The sequence below is a fragment of the Maniola jurtina genome, chromosome 7 (assembly GCF_905333055.1).
Source record: "Maniola jurtina chromosome 7, ilManJurt1.1, whole genome shotgun sequence".
NCBI lineage: Eukaryota > Metazoa > Arthropoda > Insecta > Lepidoptera > Nymphalidae > Maniola > Maniola jurtina.
The window spans coordinates 3565324-3584496 of record NC_060035.1 but is presented as its reverse complement, the minus strand read 5'-3'; the positions used below and the strand labels follow the sequence as shown (position 1 = coordinate 3584496).

The following is a 19173-nucleotide window of genomic DNA, read 5'->3' as shown; positions in this document are numbered from 1 at the left end:
TTACCTAAAATATTACAATTAAGTATTTAAATAATGTTAAATGCACTTTTTAAATTTTAAATTATTGTAATATTTTAGGTAGTTACCTACTTAGTTACCTACCTACCTTACTATACAAGTGAATATGTATATAAAGTGTTATTTATATAACACATTTAAAAAACCTTGAGAGCGGTACTATTAACAGATGCTTGTTTTTATACATAGTACAATTATACATTGTACTAGCGTTGTATAATACATGCTTTATTAGAAAACAAGAATCCAGAGCCGTGGGAATAGTTAAAAAAGTATATTATCAAATGTCAATCTTTAACATCAATGTCAATGTTACTGTGCCACTCTGTGACACAATGTATCAGTGTTTCCACTTTCAGGGATATTGCCCTATTTTAAGCGAAACGACTAATATTAGAGACTAACAATTATTACATTTTTTTCACTGCATCGCGCAACAATAGTCTTTTACGGCTTGGTAAAGATGCAAGGTGGAAACTGGATAAAGTTCAGTAACATAAATTAATAGGGGATACTAATTACTTGAGTACCTAACACCAACGAAATAAAGGTACCTTATCAGTTGGGAGCTTGGACTAGAGGCCAGTCTCTGCAAATAATCTCTATGGAGGCCAGACAACATCAGTAGTTACAATGTAACTAAGTAATGTCATTAATAACTTTCATCATTTTTATAACAATATAAAAAAAAAAAACAAAATTATAAAGTAATAATACAAGTAACCAGAGTTCCTACCACCTAGCTAAGTAGTACAAGCAAAATTAGATATTTCTCCTTTTGAATTTTTTTTAGGGTGATATAATAGGAAACTTCCAACTTCAAACTAGTCAGTGGAAACAAGGGCAAAACCTAAATTGTAAATGGTAACACTGTATTGTACTGTAAGCAATTTTGTTTTGGTTTTGTTTATTTTCTCATTTCTGTCTCTTGACTAAAATAATAACTCGCGTGACTTGTTTCTTTATTAGCTACTAATATGTTTAGCAAGGTAATAATCTGATATTAATAATTAACCTGTGAATTGTGCAATGGCACCCGGAAAAAAGAGTGCCCGAGGGAAACATTCCAACAACCAACACGTTGAGAAAAACTATGCAGAAAGACTTGAAGATTTGAGTGTTCAATCATCGGAGGAGAGCGGAGCTAGTACAGATTCTGATGATGAAGGCGTGGAAGCCACTTTTGTGGTAAGCATGTGGGATTTAAACCATTGCGACCCAAAGAAATGCTCCGGCAGAAAACTTTTAAGGCATAACCTCATAAAGAATTTGAAACTCGGTCAGAAGTTTCAAGGACTTGTTTTATCACCGGTAGGAACACAGTGTGTCAGCCCAAACGATAAAGATATTATAGAAAAGTATGGTTTGGCTGTCATTGATTGTTCTTGGGCTAAAATTGATGAGACACCATTTGGTCGAATGAAGTCACCTCATCCTAGATTGCTACCATTTCTGGTTGCAGCAAATCCCATAAACTACGGAAAACCATACCAGCTCAGCTGCGTTGAAGCTTTAGCGGCAGCTATGTATATCACAGAACATAAAAAGGAAGCAAAATTTTATTTATCAAAGTTTTCATGGGGACATTCGTTTCTAGAACTCAATTCTGAAGCGTTAGATATGTATGCAAGTTGTACAGATAGTAAAAGTGTTCTTGAAGCGCAGACTAAATATTTGGAGTCAGTAGGAAATGAAAAAGATACAAGAAACATGTGGCCATCTAGTGACTCTGAAACAGAGAGTGAATCAAGTAAATAAGTGTTTTACATTTTTAAGTATTTAATATTGTATTTAATGTTTTTATTGTAATTGAAATAAATGTAGTAAATGTGCAACAATTTATATGTTTCTTTTGTTGTATGTATTATTATTATTAATAGAGACTTAATTCTTCAATTCTTAATTAACAGCTTATACATGAAAAAATGAAGCACTGTTAAAAGCGTAAGATATCCTATCTTTCTTCAACAGTTAACCTGCTGCTTTCACCTAAAAAATTCAAATTCCTAAAAACCCATCAGCTTAACCGATACGTATGAAATTTGGTGCCGAGGTAGCTTGCTTCTCTGTAATTGACATAGGCAACTTTTTATCCCGGAAAATCAAACAGTTAAAAACCTAAATCCACGTGGACGAATTCGCGGGCATCCTCTAGTTAAATATATTTTAAAAACTAATCTTGGTTACACCGCCATCTTCTGAGAGATAGTAGAACTTCTTAAACCTTGAAATTCAGACATAAATTTTTAGTGCCATCTTTTGAGAGATGGCAGAACTATTTAACTATCGAAACTTGCGCCATCTAGTACAGGTTAGATTCAACACGAGTTGTTTAAACTGTTACTAGATGGCGCTAGCGTTATTTTGTTATTCTATGTGACGATATTGTGAACAAGTTCATAGGAGCTTTCGAAACGCAAGTTGGAACTTTGTCCGTTAGTTCGCCAGTTTGGTTTGTTTCGGCCACTCGAGCGTTGGTTTAGACTTTCCCGTCCCGAGTTTCGTTTTAACTCGCGAGATAACTTATTTATGACTTACTTTTCAAGTGTATTTGTGGTGAGATAACAGTGCAGTGTTTATCTGTGTGTGTATCGTGTCGAACACTGTACGGAATAAACTTTGAAACTTTTTCGGTGAGTTATTTGGAGGCTTTACTTTTATGCAACCTGTCACGCAGGTGTCTTACAAGAGTTACGAGTCACTAACCTCTACGATGAATAAATAACTTTGACTTTCCTGATAGGTTTACGATACTTATCTAGAGCCATTTTTATCCTAATATTCTAAATAGTAAGCCCAATTAAAATCATAACATTTTTCAAGTTTTATCGATAAGTTTGTTTTGTGCTTATCGGCGAAGTGCGGGCATACTTGGTGGTAAGTGATGATGCCGTCATTAACTTAAGATGGAAATACCGCACTTTGAATAAAGGACGAGTGTGCTTTAGGTATGTCTATGCTAAACAGTCAGGTAAGCGGTGATTCCCTAGTGGTTGGAACATTGTTGGTCGGCCTTATTTTCAGGAGGTCGGAGGTTCGTTGCCGACGGGTTAGCACCTATAACTTTTTGGAGCTATGTGTGTTTCAAACAATTAAATAGGTAGATACCAAATATTGCTTTATCGGTGAAGGAAAACATCGCAACTTTGAGGAAACCTGTAGGCCTGAGAGTTCTCGATAATGTTCCCAAAGGTGTGTGAAGTCTGCCACTCCGCACTGGGCCAGTGTGGCAAACTATGGCTTAAACCTTGTTCATTCTGAGACGAGATCCGTGCTCAGTAGTGGGCCGGCGATGACTTGATTATGATTATGATGATGATGGTAAACAACTAACAACAAACTAACAATAAACCGCCGGTGAGTAGCTATTAAATCATGATGTTCATAAAATGTGAAGAACTATAAATTCAATGCATGGCACTTTTTTATTCAAGTGCCAAAATAAAGATGACCATGTTTGAAATTTGACATCTTGACAACAACTTGAATTGCGTAATTTGGCGGCAAAGATTAGGAAGAAATTTTTGTGATTTTCTCTTATGGAGACGATATCTAGGCATGTTAGAGAGCAGCTAAGCCGTCGAGATGGATTAGCTGAGGACTCTACACGTTATGTGTAGGCCAGAGTGTTGTGTATTTGTTACTGATCGGTAAGAACCTTTATTATTTAGGCGCCATCTCCACGGACGAGAGAATCGCGGCGACAGTCTCACCGCGCCATCAAAGTCAAAGTCAAAATCATTTATTCAAAGTAAGTGCAATTGTAGAGGTACATGAAGAATGCAATTAGGCTGAGATCTATAGAGCGCACTTTGCCTGTGCTTAAGACACTGTTAAAACGAGACAGCATTATATCTGCCTGTGGAAAAATCTGTCTCGTTCTGACTGAAACTTAAGTCTAAGCAAAGTCAAAGTGCGGTCTATAGATTTCAATCTTATAGACCAATGTCCACCGGGCAATTCTATCACCGATGGTCGGAACTCGGACTCGTCGCGATTCCTTAGCCTGTGGAGATGATGCCTTAGAGCTTAGGGCCAACGCCCACGGTGAGTTTAAGGCGCACTAAGCGGGTCTAACCGAAATTCAAAAATTTGGTTTTTCGCAATTTGTAAATTAATACGACAAACACGAGTTACTCAAAAATTAGTCGATACCTACTATAACTAATTTCTTAAAGTGAGCCCTTTCAAGTAAAGATTTTTATGTAAACTTGTGAGGATGATACTGCCATTAGTGGAATTAAAATGCCATAAGCCTACTTTGTCGTATTAGTTTACAAATTGCGAAAAACCATATTAAATTTGAATTTCGCGGACAGACCCGTGAGTTGAGTTTTTTGTAGACTTGCAACGAATATTCGGTTACTATTCGGTATTCGGCCTATTCGGCTGCTTTTATTATATTCGGCCGAATACCGAATATCTACATAATATTATTCGGCCGAATACCGAATACTTAAATAATATATTTTATCGTAGAGAAATAATTGGTAAAATGAAAAATTAAAATCGATTGATTACGTATATATTCATATTTTCATTTCTGTTATATTCATTTAAGTAGTCATTGGTGTATAACACAGGTACATAATCATCTTCTGAATTGGAAAAATGGAGGATTCTATGTATTTGAATTATTGTGGTAATCAAAATTTAGAAGGGTAAGGTTCTCATTTCTTTTATAATCATTTATTAAGTAGTCATTGCTACATAAAACAGGTACATAATTTAATCATTTTCTGTATTAAACAAGTTAAGAATTTTTCTATGCATTTGAATTATTTTCATAATCTAAATTTAGAAGGGGAAGGTTATGGTGCAAAAAGATTAACTTTTCTGCATTTTTAGGAAGTAGTTAACTTCTTTTTTTCTCGTAGACCATCCCAACTTCAGAGCGATGAGTACATTAGAACAAAACAAAGGAGCGCGAAACAATCACGTCTGTACAAGTTTTTGGCGCTAAAATCCGGCCGAATACTTTTGCCGAATATTCGGCTATTCGGTCAGGGGCCTCGCCGAATATTCGGTATTCGGTATACTGCCGAATATACTATTCGTTGCAAGTCTAGTTTTTTGATAATGACCAATGATTCGGATTTATAGTATAAGATAAAACTACTCCGAATCCTTGGTCATTATCAAATGGATTTAAATATTCAACGCACTATTTTATAAATTAGAAGGAGACGCAGCTAGTTTGAAGTGCGAAAACAAAAGAGAAACCATATCGACCAAACCCTCAAAAGTGAGAGGGTGGCACCCTCTTTATGACTCAGAGGGGAGGACCCTTGCACGTACCGCTTGTACCCTCAGTACGCGGTACCGCATGCACTCAATATTGATCTGGGCTTTTGGACCCGAATAATATTGTGTTTTTGACCTATCGGCCATTTCTGTTTTCGGACGTTGACTTTTCTCCTCAAACCATCTTTCTCACATCAAATTTAAAGTTTTTTTTTTTCAAATTTTGCATATTTTATTTATTTATTTTATTTTATTTATTTATTTTATATTACTAAGCTGCATGATTAAACGATTTAGCGTTCAAGTATGATGCTACACATAAACCGATTAGGGTTAAATACATAGAACTGCCTATAACTCTTCCAGATTAGCCCGCTTCTTTCTGAGAGAAACATGACAGAACGGAATAGGTAGTTAGATCAAGACAGATTCAGAGACGAATCTAAGTTTCTAGAATATGTCTGCAAAATTTCATGGACTTTGGTTGCTTAATATTCAAATGAAATTGGAACTACGTTTGTATGAAGCGAGTGACGGAGAGACCTCTCTTAACTAATTTCGTTTTAAGTTAACTGAACTTAACAAAGTTAAAATTAGCCTGCCGACAACGTATTTTATTATTACTTGTCTTCAGACCTACTCACTCACACACTGTTAGATCAATTATCTTATATTTTGATACCTACTGTAACGAAGGTTTTTCTTTACAGATTTCTTGAACGCATATAGACTCTTGTGCTGAGTTCTAATTCAAGGTACGTTATTTTTATTTTCATCTTGATAACTACTGAATTCGATCTTGATATAAAATGAAGCATTTGTATTTTATGTAAAACCACTAAAGTTATCGCTTCTATCGTTAGAGACTATACATATAGTAAGTAGTAAGTATTCTATAGTAGGTACTTTCAATTATTATTATCAGCAGAGTAAATTTTTATTTATTATTTAAAACTAAAGGGGCTTCGGCCGGGGCTAGTCACCAGTTACCACCCAAAGCATATAAACTTTTGGTTATCTTTGTTTGCATCCATAACTTCATATTTGGTTATGATGCTGTCTTTTGAAGTTGCGTTCGTCTCAGAAGGTCCTCACCAGATTTATACGGTGCCAACACTGCCAACATTACAAATTACATATTTAACCCCCGACCCAAAAAGAGGGGTGTTATAAGTTTGACGTGTCTCCTAAACGAATGAACCGATTTTAATTGAGTTTTTTTTTTGTTTGAAAGGTGGCTTGATCGAGAGTGTTCCTAGCTATAAAGAAAATCGGTTCAGCCATTTGAAAGTTATCAGCTCTCTAGTTTTCTTATAGTTTTTGTGTCGGGGGTCTTTAAATTTTTAGTTATTAAAATTAATGATTATATTAAATTGGTTGAGACATTGGACTGAGATTTGATGGCAAGGATCAAAAACAACAAACAGCGCCCCAAATTGAGAACGTCCTCCTTTTTTGAATAGGCTGAGAAATGATTACCTTTCTAAAGATCAAGTTTTAAAAAGTCCCCCGAGAGATGATACAAAATGCCCCAATTCAGCCTCCCCCGCAGTTGACAAGGTGCTGTCGGTTATTCAAACGAATCACGTCAAAAGAACTCTCGCAAACTTCGTCAGAGGGGAAGTGGTATAACGAATGGCGTTAGACAGAACTTCTTGCAATATTTTTATCATAAAATTCTATTTTAAGTAATATTAAGTTATAAGAATCATATGGCTTTTGAGCTACCGAAGCTCAGTCCCTAGAATATTTGCTAAATATTTAGATGCTATGAGAGCGGTTATAGGTACTCTTATTTGAGAAAAAGCGTTCTGATAGTTATCATAATCTAATTTTATTATTATCTATCCCTTAAAACTACTTTTCCTGTTTTTTTTTTCAAAAATAAGTATACTTATTGCTAAGAATTATTACTCTACGAGTTAGTTGAGAGTTTGATTTCATTTTTGTAATAATCATTCTAACCAATTTGATAAATCTTTCTCGATTCTCAGAAATTATCTAACCTACCTTTGTTAGAACGCCTCAGTAATTCTCTTGATTTAAGCGTTTTAATGACTTTGGTAGTGAGTTGATCGATCCCATAATATTATCATCATAATATGGGATCTAGACATAAGACTCTTGTAGGGTCTTCCACATGCCACGTTCTTGCGTCATTGTCTGATGTCGTCTGCCCACCTACCTAAGACCTTACCAACCTACCTAGGAGTTTACCAACGCTGCGGCTTCCGGTGCGAGTCCTAATTTTAGCACCTTGAGAGTTGAGACCCCAACATCTTTAGGTTTTTCAAATCATGTTCCTTGCTCATTGCCACTTCACCTTCGCAACCCTCTGAGCTATGGTTCTTCTACGGATCTCCTCCTTAATTCTGATTTGATCAACCTGTGAAACTCCAAGCTCTATCATTGTATAATATAATTCTGTTTTCTGAAATCTCAAAAGACTATTTTATATAAAATACACTATATAAGCTGTAAAACTCAATTACCATCCCGTCATCTCACACTCATTTATGTAAACATGAGCTGTTTTGAATAAAACGTCACATCAGTCGAGTCTGCTACATGTCCACCCCTCACTATCCTTTATTTCAAAATCGCATTTGAATAATTTCCGCGGGGAATATTAATGCTGGCTTGATCCTTATTAAAATTGAATCTGGAATGGTCTGGAAGGTTGATTAGTGACACTTCGCCGATTCGCTGATTAATGGATTGTACGCGGTGAAAATTCATATTCATAGTCTTGTCGAAACGGATGAATCGACGGAGCTCTTTGGCTTCAATTTTTTTAAATAACGATGTTAGGTATTTCCTTTTGTGTCTAGCTTGAGTATCTGTTTTCCTGTGTCCACTGTTTATTGTGATAGTTAACTAAACTGACTTAAATAGTACTTAGTTGAAGAATCTACGTACTGTTTTGTAAAATGTTGCACTTATTGAATTACAGGTTTTCGTTGAAGCGTCCTGTACTTTAAATATTTTTACCAGATTTTAACCAAATTTAAATGACGCCAAACGATGATCCATCTTTATATAGATAGTGTCATCATTTTATATTTAACTTTTACTAGCGAGTTATAGCAAGTTCTATGTTCTTACATTCTATAGTCCATCAAATTGAGAAGCCTTGTACCTAATTCCAATAATATACGTATACATATTCATGTATATTAATTACATTCAAACTAAATTACACCTAAGACGGCTTTGATATGGAAACTTTGCTATCTGTTGTTGTTAATTTACCTACTAGAAAGTCTTTATAAAATATCGCGTAGGGAATTTAAGGTAAACAATACGGTAATAACAAAGTTTTTAGTGCGATTTTAAAGTAACGAAATATTATTTTCTTTATAAATGTTTGTCTTGCAAGCTAGATTTAGGATTTATTGATTGTTTTAATTTGGCTCAGGTCAGAGTTACACTCTTTCTATTGCATAAATTTGTCCGCATCTGACTCTACGTGTAGAGAAAGATCTCTATAAGGTTTTCAATGGGGTATATTTAATACTACACTCAAAATTCACTAATAGACGATCTGGAGTGGGACTGCTTATTTTACGCGCAATGTGGAAATACCGTGGATGAGGAAGGCAAAGAACCGTATACGAGTATGATGGCGTCTCCTCGAAAGACCTATGCTGAGCTGTGGACGCTTACGGGTTAGTGGGCGAATGACTGAAAATCTTAATCACAATTTGACTCGTGTATGTATCACGCACATATAAAGTTAATTGCATTGGGCAAGCGTATAGATCATTTAACAAAATGTCGCATTAAAATAATAATAATAAAATGGTGTATTTTTAACTCCGTTTTCGATATCTTTTCCCTGTGGTGTATTATACATGTGGGTACAATGATACAGCACCGCCAGGCTTTCCCGCCAAAACAGCAAATATGGCGGAGCGAGCGCGTCTTTTTACGACCTCGTGAAAATTATGGCTCTGTACGTACGTTAAACTTTTATATCCCCGGGTTGGATCCACATGGGGTGTTGAAATTATATTATTGCTGTCAGGAATAATATGCACTATGGTAATTTTGCTTTTCAGGGTTCCGTATTTATTACTTATTAGTTACTAGATGCTAATAGCGACTATGTAGCCTATGTCCGTCTTCGGAATGCAAGCTATTTCTGTAGGTACCAAAATAGATGCAACTTCGTTGTCAATTTAGGTTTTTCTAAGAATCCCGTGGGAACTCTTGGATTTTTTGAGGCCAAAAGTTGGCAATGGCCTTGCCCGAAATGCAAGCTATCACTGTACAAAATATTTTCAAAAACGGTTAAACAGATGGACCGTAAATAGCTGCAGATAGACAGACAGATACACTTTCAGGATTATAATATTAGTATGATATATTCTTTATATTTTTATTGTAATAAAAGTACATACAGATTTTTTAAAGTTTTGCATTTGTATGGAAGCAGGGACCTTACCAAATTCTTGTTTTGGGACAATGGTGCTAATTTCTGTACGCAAATAGATGCACATTGATTTTAAACTAACTGTTATCGATATCCGCTGTTCAAAATCGTCGTTAACTAACTCTCTGTATCATCGAAGTAAGTACAACTATAGATTCACGCTCAAAGTTTGTTTACAAGCATTCAGCTCCATCGATTTTTAGTGATTCATTCAGAGCTCTTGTGTGCCAACTTTCACGATTTAAACAAATTGGATTCCATTGTCGAGTGCAGCACTTTTTTGTATATTTGCCATGCCTTTATTTTTCATTCGATATTTGATTCAGATTTCAGGCTTGAGTTGCTTCTGCATCAATTCCATTGTTAGAATATTCTCTCTAGTGCAATACTATAGTGCCTACTCGTTACTCGACACTACTGCTCGTACTTTTACTCTATTTATAAATAAATAGAAAAAAAAGATTCTGACGAATTTGAACCTCCTCCTTTCGAAGTCGGTTAAAAATATAATAATATGGAAGGACAAACTAAATGACTATCATATCAACGTACATGCTTAAGAAAACTGATCTAAACTGAACACCTCAAACCGCTGGGTTAAAAAATTGATATTTTGCAGGTTGCATGTAGGTGTTACGTCTTTCAGATAGTTATCATCATAATCATCATCACAACCCATCTTTAATTCTACCTTCCAACGCTAATAAATAGCTGTAATTGTAGCATCAATAAATCTTCAACAAAAGTTTCCAGGTAATCGGGAACATGTTGGGAGTGAATCCAAATAAATGAAACTTAGGTAAGAAAAAGCTCATTTGTCTGTGTCCCTACGATTTTATTACCCCAGTCCTCCCATCCTAAAGACTTAATGACTAGTCTACATAGCTTCTTCAGAGTTGGGAGTGTGTATAGCTCTAATAGCCTAGTGGTTAGGACGTCCGCCTTTTAATCGGAGGTCGGGGGTTCGATCCCGGGCACGCACCTGTAACTTTTCGGAGTTATGTCTTGCTTTAACGGTGAGGGAACATCGGGAGGAAACCTGCATACCTGCGAGTTCTCGAAGGTGTGTGAAGTCTGCCAATTCGTAATTGGCCAGCGTGGTAGACTATGGCCAAAACCCTTCTCACCCTGAGATGAGACGAGTGCTCGATAGTGAGCTGGCGATGTGTTGATCATGATGATGATGATGGTGAAGGAGAACCAGGCTAACCGATATAGCTCAACTACACTAGATGCGGCAAAGGCGACCTTATTGCTATAGCAATCTCTTACAGGCAACCTTTGGTGTACGGATTTAGTGACCAGAGCGCGGGATGGTGTACAATAAAGTATCTATGTCTGTACTTCAGAAATCCCGAAACTTCGAAATAACATTTCCAATAATTTCGCGCGTATTTGTCAAGACATCGAATTTATTAGCCGGAAAATTTATGACGTACGCTATTATGCTCGCAACATTACACCCTAGTGCTGTAATGGCCAATAGTAAATGGTGGTAGGAAATAATGAATAGCCCGTCAACGTGGGACGCCAGATCGTGTTGACGTTGAGAGTATGACTAACGATATCGGTTGAGTACACACTTGACTCTGATGAATTGTGAAAGGAATATGAAAGGAATAATAGATCCCCAATGAGTTCTAGAGAATTATTGTGATTTTAATTATTAAAAATATATTTGCTGTGTTTTTACTAATTATGACTAATTTTCAATACTTCGACGATAATACGTAACGCTCCGTCTTGCCTGTGCAGTTTTAACTGCCCGAGACCCAGATCTGCGAAGTCTAATCTTTAGCAGTTTTTGGAACTGCCCATCGTCCGTATACCGTCTTGCTGTTCACACGCACGCACTTAACTGCTCGGACTGGCTTTTGCAGGTAAGTTCTCAGGTAAAATGGAGCGTGTAGCCGGAACCTAAGGGTGAAATCTATAGAGTGCATTTTAACTTAGATAAGACTTAAAACTCTTTTAAAACGAGACAGCGTTACATATCTGACGTAAATCTCTGTCTCGTTTTAACTGTAACTTGGGTATGCCTGAGCAAAGTCAAAGTACGCTCACGGTCTCCTCTCAGAATGAGAAGATTTTCTTTGGCCAATTACGAATTGGCATTTGTTACACATCATTGAAAACGGTACGGAGAACTCTCAGGTATGTAGGTTTCCGCACGATTTATTTTCTTCACCGGTAAAACAAGTGATATTTAATTACGTAAACTGCACTTAACTCCGATAGCTAAAGTGTGTGCTCGAGATTTGAACTCCGAATTCTACGAATAGCTATCACTGGTAATTCACTCAATGTGAAATCACATAGAAAATATAACAAACCCGTTGAAACTCGTACAAACATAAACTTAATACAAAATGAACGCAGGTATTGTAGTAACATTCGCAATAAAACCGTAATGGCAGCTATTAAGTACAAAAAATATCGTTATTTCACACGTGACCGGGAGCAGTTCCACCGCTGCTGGAAGTAACGGAACGTAATTAACGCGTGACCCGTGCCCGTATTCGTTATGATTTTGATAATAAATTTTGTATAGGGCATAAAGGTTCGAGGACCGGGGGGGCACGGAAATTTGACGTTTTTGATTTTATTGTTTTTAACCCCCGACCCAAAAAAAGGGGTGTTATAAGTTTGACGTGTGTATATCTGTCTGTGGCATCGTAGCTCCTAAACTAATGAACCGATTTTTATATTTTAGTTTCGGTTAATATAAATCGGTTCAGCCGTTTGAAAGTTATCAACGCTTTTCTAGTTACTGTAACCTTCACTTGTCGGGGGTGTTATAAATTTTTAATTTACCCTTGTTGTATGAAAGTTGACCTAAACACATGACGTATCACGTAACGTCTATTAACAATAATTTTAGGGTGTGAACATCAATATATAAAGTTCGCGACTTCGTACGATGGATTTACGTTTTTAGAATCCCGTGGGAACTGTTTGATTTTCCGGGATAAAAAGTAGCCTACTCACACTCCAGGTCTTTCACTACATCCATGCAAAAAATCACGCCGATTCGTTGCTCCGTTGCGGCGTGATTGGAAATCAACCTACCAATAAACCAACAAAGAAACACACTTTCGCATCACATCTTCACACTGATATTATAAAGTTAGATACTGTGAAGTGTCAGCAACTACAACAGCAAAGTTAGATTTCCATTTATTTCTAGTAACAAGTGAGTACCCAGTGGGGTAAATTCTGACAGAAAGGGCGGGGAAAGGGGCTTTTACAGGCAGGTAGAGGTGGATACAAGGAGCTATCTAGGCTATAATGGATTTTTAAGAACCTAATTCCAGGCGGACGAAGTTGCGGGCAAAAGCTAGAAAAGCTAACAAAATGAATATGAAACATTGATCTATTTCAACTAGGGTAAGCAGTGCGTTTACGCCTCTATGATCAGCAAGTCACTGCAAGAACCTTCGATTTACTTTTACACCATCTTTGCTCGGCTTTGTATCCGTTTTAGGTAAACTTAGTAACGAGTATTTTAATTGTACAATTAATGGGAAAGCATTTTGGCCACCTGCTGGCTTTACCTTTTTGTTAAACATAATCTCTTGCTTGTAAAACCTTTTGAAGTAAATATATTCTATACAGGTTTAATCAAAGATCAGCGGGAGATGATACTAAGGGTTGATCATGCTATTTAATAAAAAACTAGACACTGAGAATAATTATTATCTGGTTACATAATGGAAATAGTTTTAGATTTTTTATCACTATTGTACCTACTTACCTACTATGAAAATCGACGTCTTTATCACCGAGTTAGGCGATTGTACTTTAGACTCTGAGTTAAAAAAAAAAGCTATTTTACTATAAGATTCTGAGTGCAACATACTTTAGCCGTGTATGGACGGTATGGACTATTAAAAGGTCAATAGTCCATACCGACATATGAAAGTAGCGGTTTGATCTCGTTTAGCATATCATAAACCAAAGCTTCCTTTTTTTGTTTTTTAATTATATAGACTAGCGCTTGGCTGCAATCAGACCTGCAAGCAAGTGATGATGCAGCCTAAGATGGAGCACGCTTGCCTAGAAGTTGCCTATTCACTCTTGACACTCTTCCTTATTACTAGTAGCTATCAAAGTAGCTAGGCATAAAAGATCTACTCATGTGATGATTGTCTATCACATGAGTAGATCGTACCGACATTACTTACAAAAAAAAAAAACAACATACAGTCGAATTGAGAACCTCCTCCTTTTTTAAGCCGGTTAAAAATATGAATTAAATGATTTTAAGCCAGCAGCATACTGCAGAATATTATACCTACGTGTTGTATTTTATTTAAAGAGTTGGAAGCACACCTCATAACAAAACTAGTCACCATAAAGGAAACTAAAAACAAATAGAAAACCTAAGAAACTCACTGCAAAGTTATGTCAGAATCAGAAACAAATAGCAAACCTAAGAAAATCACTCCATACTAATATCAGAATCTTGCTGCACGAGCAATAAAGGCTAAAATGCAATGGGAATGTATCTAGACTTGCTCTATGTAAAGCAGCACATATACATATTTCCCTACCTCGTTTAGCACCTAAATCATCATCTTTACGCTTCAAGATACGCGGTGTAAGTACAGCCCTGAATATAAACTGTACTTTATAGAATGAAAAATTCATAATATAAAAGTTTTAGCGTAGGGTTGCCACGTAGGGGTGGAGAGTTAGATGCACCGTACACCGGCCACACCACAATATAGGTAGACCGTACCTACTTTGTGTACGGTTAGAAGCTATACTTTTTTGTCAACAAGTGTAAATTAAAAATTTATAACACCCCCGACAAGTGAAGGTTACAGTAACTAGAAAAGAGCTGATAACTTTCAAACGGCTGAACTGATTTTCTTGAATTATAGCTAAGAACACTCACGATCAAGCCACCTTTCAAACAAAAAAAACTAAATTAAAATCGCTTCATTAGTTTAGGAGCTACGATGCCACAGACAGATACACAGATACACACGCCAAAACTTACAACACTCCTCTGTTTGGGTTAAAAAGGGGGCTGATCAATGACTATTTTCTCAATCATCCTCAATGACTTTCTTAACCGAAGGACGAAGTCGCGGGTATCATCTACTTGTACATCTATACTAATATTATAAAGAGGAAACCTTTGTATTTTTGTATGTTTGTATTGAATAGGCTCAAAAACTACTGGACCGATTTCAAAATTTCTTTTACCATTACTTAGAGGGATTCTTCCGAATCCGTATAGGCTATATTTTATCCCGGAAAATAGATAGGATTTTTCGTGGTAGTGTCCACCCGTGCGAAGCCGGGGCGGGTCGCTAGTATTGAATATATTGTGTCTGAGCAAAATCAAAGTGGCTAGTTACACTATATCTCGGCCTTAGAGACTGGAGAATATCTTGTTTGCAGTTAGCAGTTTGTTGGATTTTAAATTAAAAACAGTACAGAAGGGATTGTCTAGCATTCGATTACAAGGGGCTAGTCTGTCGACGATCATTGAATTCGAATATTGGTTCAGCGGATCTGTTCAGTGTTCTGGTTCAGTTAGCGGGCTTTTAATTACGTATGTACGCTATTCGTATTTGGAGACGTTCCTCTTTTATGCAGATTTTCGTTGTTGGTAAATCGGATTTTGCTATGTTGAAGTACTTGAATGATTTTTCAAGTTTTCTAGAGCTCAAAAAGTAGACTGAAGGACGAGGTAATAATTATTTATTAGTTGTTAAAAGTTCAGTTAAAAAGCTTTCAAACTTCTAAAATACTCGTCACTGTCTTCGTCAATCTATAGACGTCTACCGCTAGACATAGGTCTTCTTGGACCTTTGAGATTGCAGGTCTCTTGTTCTTGGACCTCAAAGGTCCAAGAACAAGAGCCCTGCGATCCCACCTGGTGGTAAATCCACCGGGTGAGATCGCAGTTAAAGGCCTTGGTAACTCTCGAAATAATAAATAATGATAAAAAACTGCAGTCAGACAAAATACCGGTCAAGTGCGAGTGGGACCTAACACTTTTATGTAGAACATGCCAGTTAATAACGGACTGCGCCATCTATATGTGATTTAGTAAATTCATTTTTTCGTGAACACGTTTTTTGTGATGTACGACAAATTCACGGTTTTCGGATTTTTTTCCTTAACTTGTGCTATAAGACCTACCTACCTGCAAGCCTACCTGTCCATGATTCTAGGTCAACGGGAAACTTACCCTATAGGTTTCTTGACAGACACGACTTACGGACAAACAACAAAGTGATCCTATAAGGGTTCCGTTTTTCTTTTGAGGTACGGAACCCTAAAAATACTACTAAAACTAGAAAATCTTAGTGCTCTTTTAGTTCGTATTAGTTATATCATGTAAAGTAATCGTAAAGCTTCGCTGCTTGTGACGTGTTGAATGGAGTTCTCACGCACAAAGGCTATGTTCACTTTTATGTTAATGTTAGTTAATATGTACTTTGTTATTAAGCTATTATTTTGGAATAACTCAGTAACTAATAACCTCTAGTAGATAACTAGGTACTTAATTTATTTTTAACTTCGAGTAACTACGTAGAAAATGGAATTGCAGTGCTATTTTGGTTTATAATACTCTGAACATTGCTTTTAACCTTTGATGAAATATCAATTAATTTTTTTTAATAATAAATAATAGATAGATTATGTGCCTTTAGCTTTAGTTGTCTCTAGTGCACATTAGGTATTTTCGTAAATATTCATTACTAGCTGATGCCCGCGACTTCGTTCGCGTGGATGTAGGTTTTTGAAATTCCCGTGGGAACTCTTTGATTTTCCGGGATAAAAATTAGCCTATGTGCTAATCCAGGGTATAATCTATCTCCATTCTAAATTTCAGCCCAATCCGTCCAGTAGTTTTTGCGTGAAGGATTAACAAACATACACACACATACAAACTTTCTCCTTTATAATATTAGTGTGATTTTAGCGGGCGTTTCCACAAATAGGAGATAGTAGATAGCAATTTTAAGTTCTCCCTCTGTATTCCTCGTACTCTTCATTGCTGTAGGGAATGGATCCCTTCCATTAATCACATAATGATTGGGATTTTCTTGGATGATAATACGGTGCTCCCCCGGTTCCTTCCTTACGCATAGGTCTTACAGTGCTGGTAGGTATATCATCAATCATCATAGGTAATATTATGGCTAGTTCCAATCTTAGGTTCCTTCTTTTAACATCTTGCTGTAAGATCAAAATTCTGCTTTTCTCTCTTTCTCGCCAATTGTCTCTTTAATAAGAGAGACAGGGCTAGAATAGTGGGTATTTTAACACGTAGCAAATAGACCATAGATATCTATGGTATAGACGCAACAACGACCAAACGACACATTCCCCGCAGTAATTGCAACCATGACTTCGACCCAATGTGGCCATATAAGGTCAAATACGCCAATGTAACCTCTATTCTAACAGTAATAGTGACTGTTATTGTGTAAATGTAAAAAGGTTTGTGTACGTAATTGCATGCACTCATTTGATACGCCTAGGGTGACAACATGATTGTTTATCTCGGATAGGTATGTCCGTATGTAAATCAAGGATTTGTTATCATTTAACTCTCGATTTGAACCCAGTTGTAAATGAATTGATTAATGGTTCGGAAATATGGGGGGTTTAACTGACTCTAATGCATTTTATCAAATGCTATACTCGCCTACAAAATTCATGTTTTTTTTAAGTTCTAAAAAGCTATGAGAGCAGCTACTGAGTTTTATGTTGGCTTTTCTCAGTAGGATTGCTTTCCGAACCGATGGTAGAGTCTTGACATATCATAAGTGGCACAAGCTGTCCTACATGACATAAATAAATTCATTTCATGAATTAATTTCATTTTAATGCACTGAGCTTAATGAATTTACTTAAAAAGTAGACTCTCATATTTCCTGATAAATAATTGAAAAAATACAAATACAGTTAATTAATAAACAAAATCTATGTAAAATCTATGTACAAAATGTATCTACACAACAAAATGTATTAAAAACCTCTTTAAATGTTCCTTTTTTATTAGGTCCCTTAATAAATTATCATTACGTGGTTACCCTACATAGGGCTAATACGTTTGTGATGTGAAACCACGGGTCAACGCTTGTATTGTCAAAGGGACCGTTTCGATATAGTGAAGGCTGATGAAGTCTGTTCCGATGCTATAACAGATTTGTGTTTATTACCTCGTTAATTATCCCAATTTCCTAACAAACAGGGCCGAAATTTAGATTATAATTCTAACTCGGTTACTGTAAACCACTGTAAACATATCTTCGGATAGCTTATTTAATCGGATAGGTTTCTATTGTTAACCCCCGACCCAAAAAGAGGGGTGTTATAAGTTTGACGTGTGTATCTGTGTATCTGTGTATCTGTGTGTCTGTGTATCTCTGTATCTGTCTGTGGCACCGTAGCGCCTAAACTAATGAACCGATTTTAATTTAGTTTTTTTTGTTTGAAAGGTGGCTTGATCGAGAGTGTTCTTAGCTATAATCCAAGAAAATTGGTTCAGCCGTTTGAAAGTTATCAGCTCTTTTCTAGTTACCTTTACTTGTCGGGGGTGTTATAAATTTTTAATTTACACTTGTTAAATCTGTCGTTTATGGATATGTTAAATCAATAATTATCTCCCTCGTTGGTTTAGTGGTTAGCATGTTCGACTGCAGATGTAGAGTTCCTGGTTTGGGTCAAAAAATTGTTAGAAATTAGTGTTTCTGTTAAGAAATTCGCAATAGCCGTCGGTCAAGCGCCCAATCTCTCTCCGATCGTGTCGTATTTTCGCCCCATCGGGATATGAGAGTGAGAGAATAGCGAGTGCAGTTGTGTTTGCGCACACACGTCTTGTGCACTATAATATCTCCCGCGCAGTTGGCTAATCTCCATGGAGACTGGCCGTCGTGGTCGAGTCGAGAGTAAATCGTGAACTTTCCTGAAAGTTAAAATCCATTTTGAAGAAAAGTTAAACTGCATTACACTAATTAGAAGTGCTAGAACATTAGGTGTCGGTCATTTCATAAAAAGTTCGACAGAAAGAAACATGATCATCATCGTCATTATCAACTCATCGCCGGCCCACTATTGAGCACAAGTCTTCTCTTAGAATGACAAGGGTTTTGACTTTTGACCTAATGAAGGTTGTTGGAGTTTTCTTCACACCGAGGATTTCCGGTAGCGTCAATTTTGGAAATGACTACGACACTGGAGTCTTGAACCAATAAAATTTGTAATAGTTGCGGTTAGCATGATTTTTATTTTCTACGTTATATTTTTCTTTTTTAGATTTTCTATAATGATATATACATCACACTAATATTATAAAGGCGAAAGTTTGTATGTGTGTTTGTGTGTGTGTGTGTGTGTGTGTGTATGTTTGTTACTCCTTCACGCAAAAACTACTGGACGGATTTGGCTGAAATTTGGAATGGAGATAGATAATATCCTGGATTAGCACATAGGCTACTTTTTAT

The 19173-nt window shown here is 36.4% G+C and overlaps 3 protein-coding genes across 3 annotated transcripts in view; 2 read left to right on the top strand and 1 right to left on the bottom strand.

Moving 5' to 3' along the window:
- LOC123866876 (calcyphosin-like protein) overlaps positions 1 to 19173 on the bottom strand; it is a 45497-nt gene that overhangs the window by 19228 nt on the left and 7096 nt on the right. The gene's annotated exons all lie outside the window — the stretch shown is intronic.
- On the top strand, positions 891 to 18157 carry LOC123866877 (18S rRNA aminocarboxypropyltransferase). Its single transcript, XM_045908628.1, has 2 exons — positions 891 to 1780; positions 18141 to 18157. The coding sequence occupies exon 1, from the start codon at positions 1048 to 1050 to the stop codon at positions 1774 to 1776; it is 729 nt and encodes a 242-aa protein (XP_045764584.1). The 5' UTR covers positions 891 to 1047; the 3' UTR covers positions 1777 to 1780; positions 18141 to 18157.
- Positions 2466 to 19173, top strand: part of LOC123866843 (protocadherin-like wing polarity protein stan) — a 179278-nt gene continuing 162570 nt past the window's right edge. The window contains exons 1-2 of the mRNA XM_045908552.1: positions 2466 to 2651; positions 5973 to 6017. The gene's annotated coding sequence lies outside the window, so the exon portion shown is untranslated. The remainder of the gene's footprint in view (positions 2652 to 5972; positions 6018 to 19173) is intronic.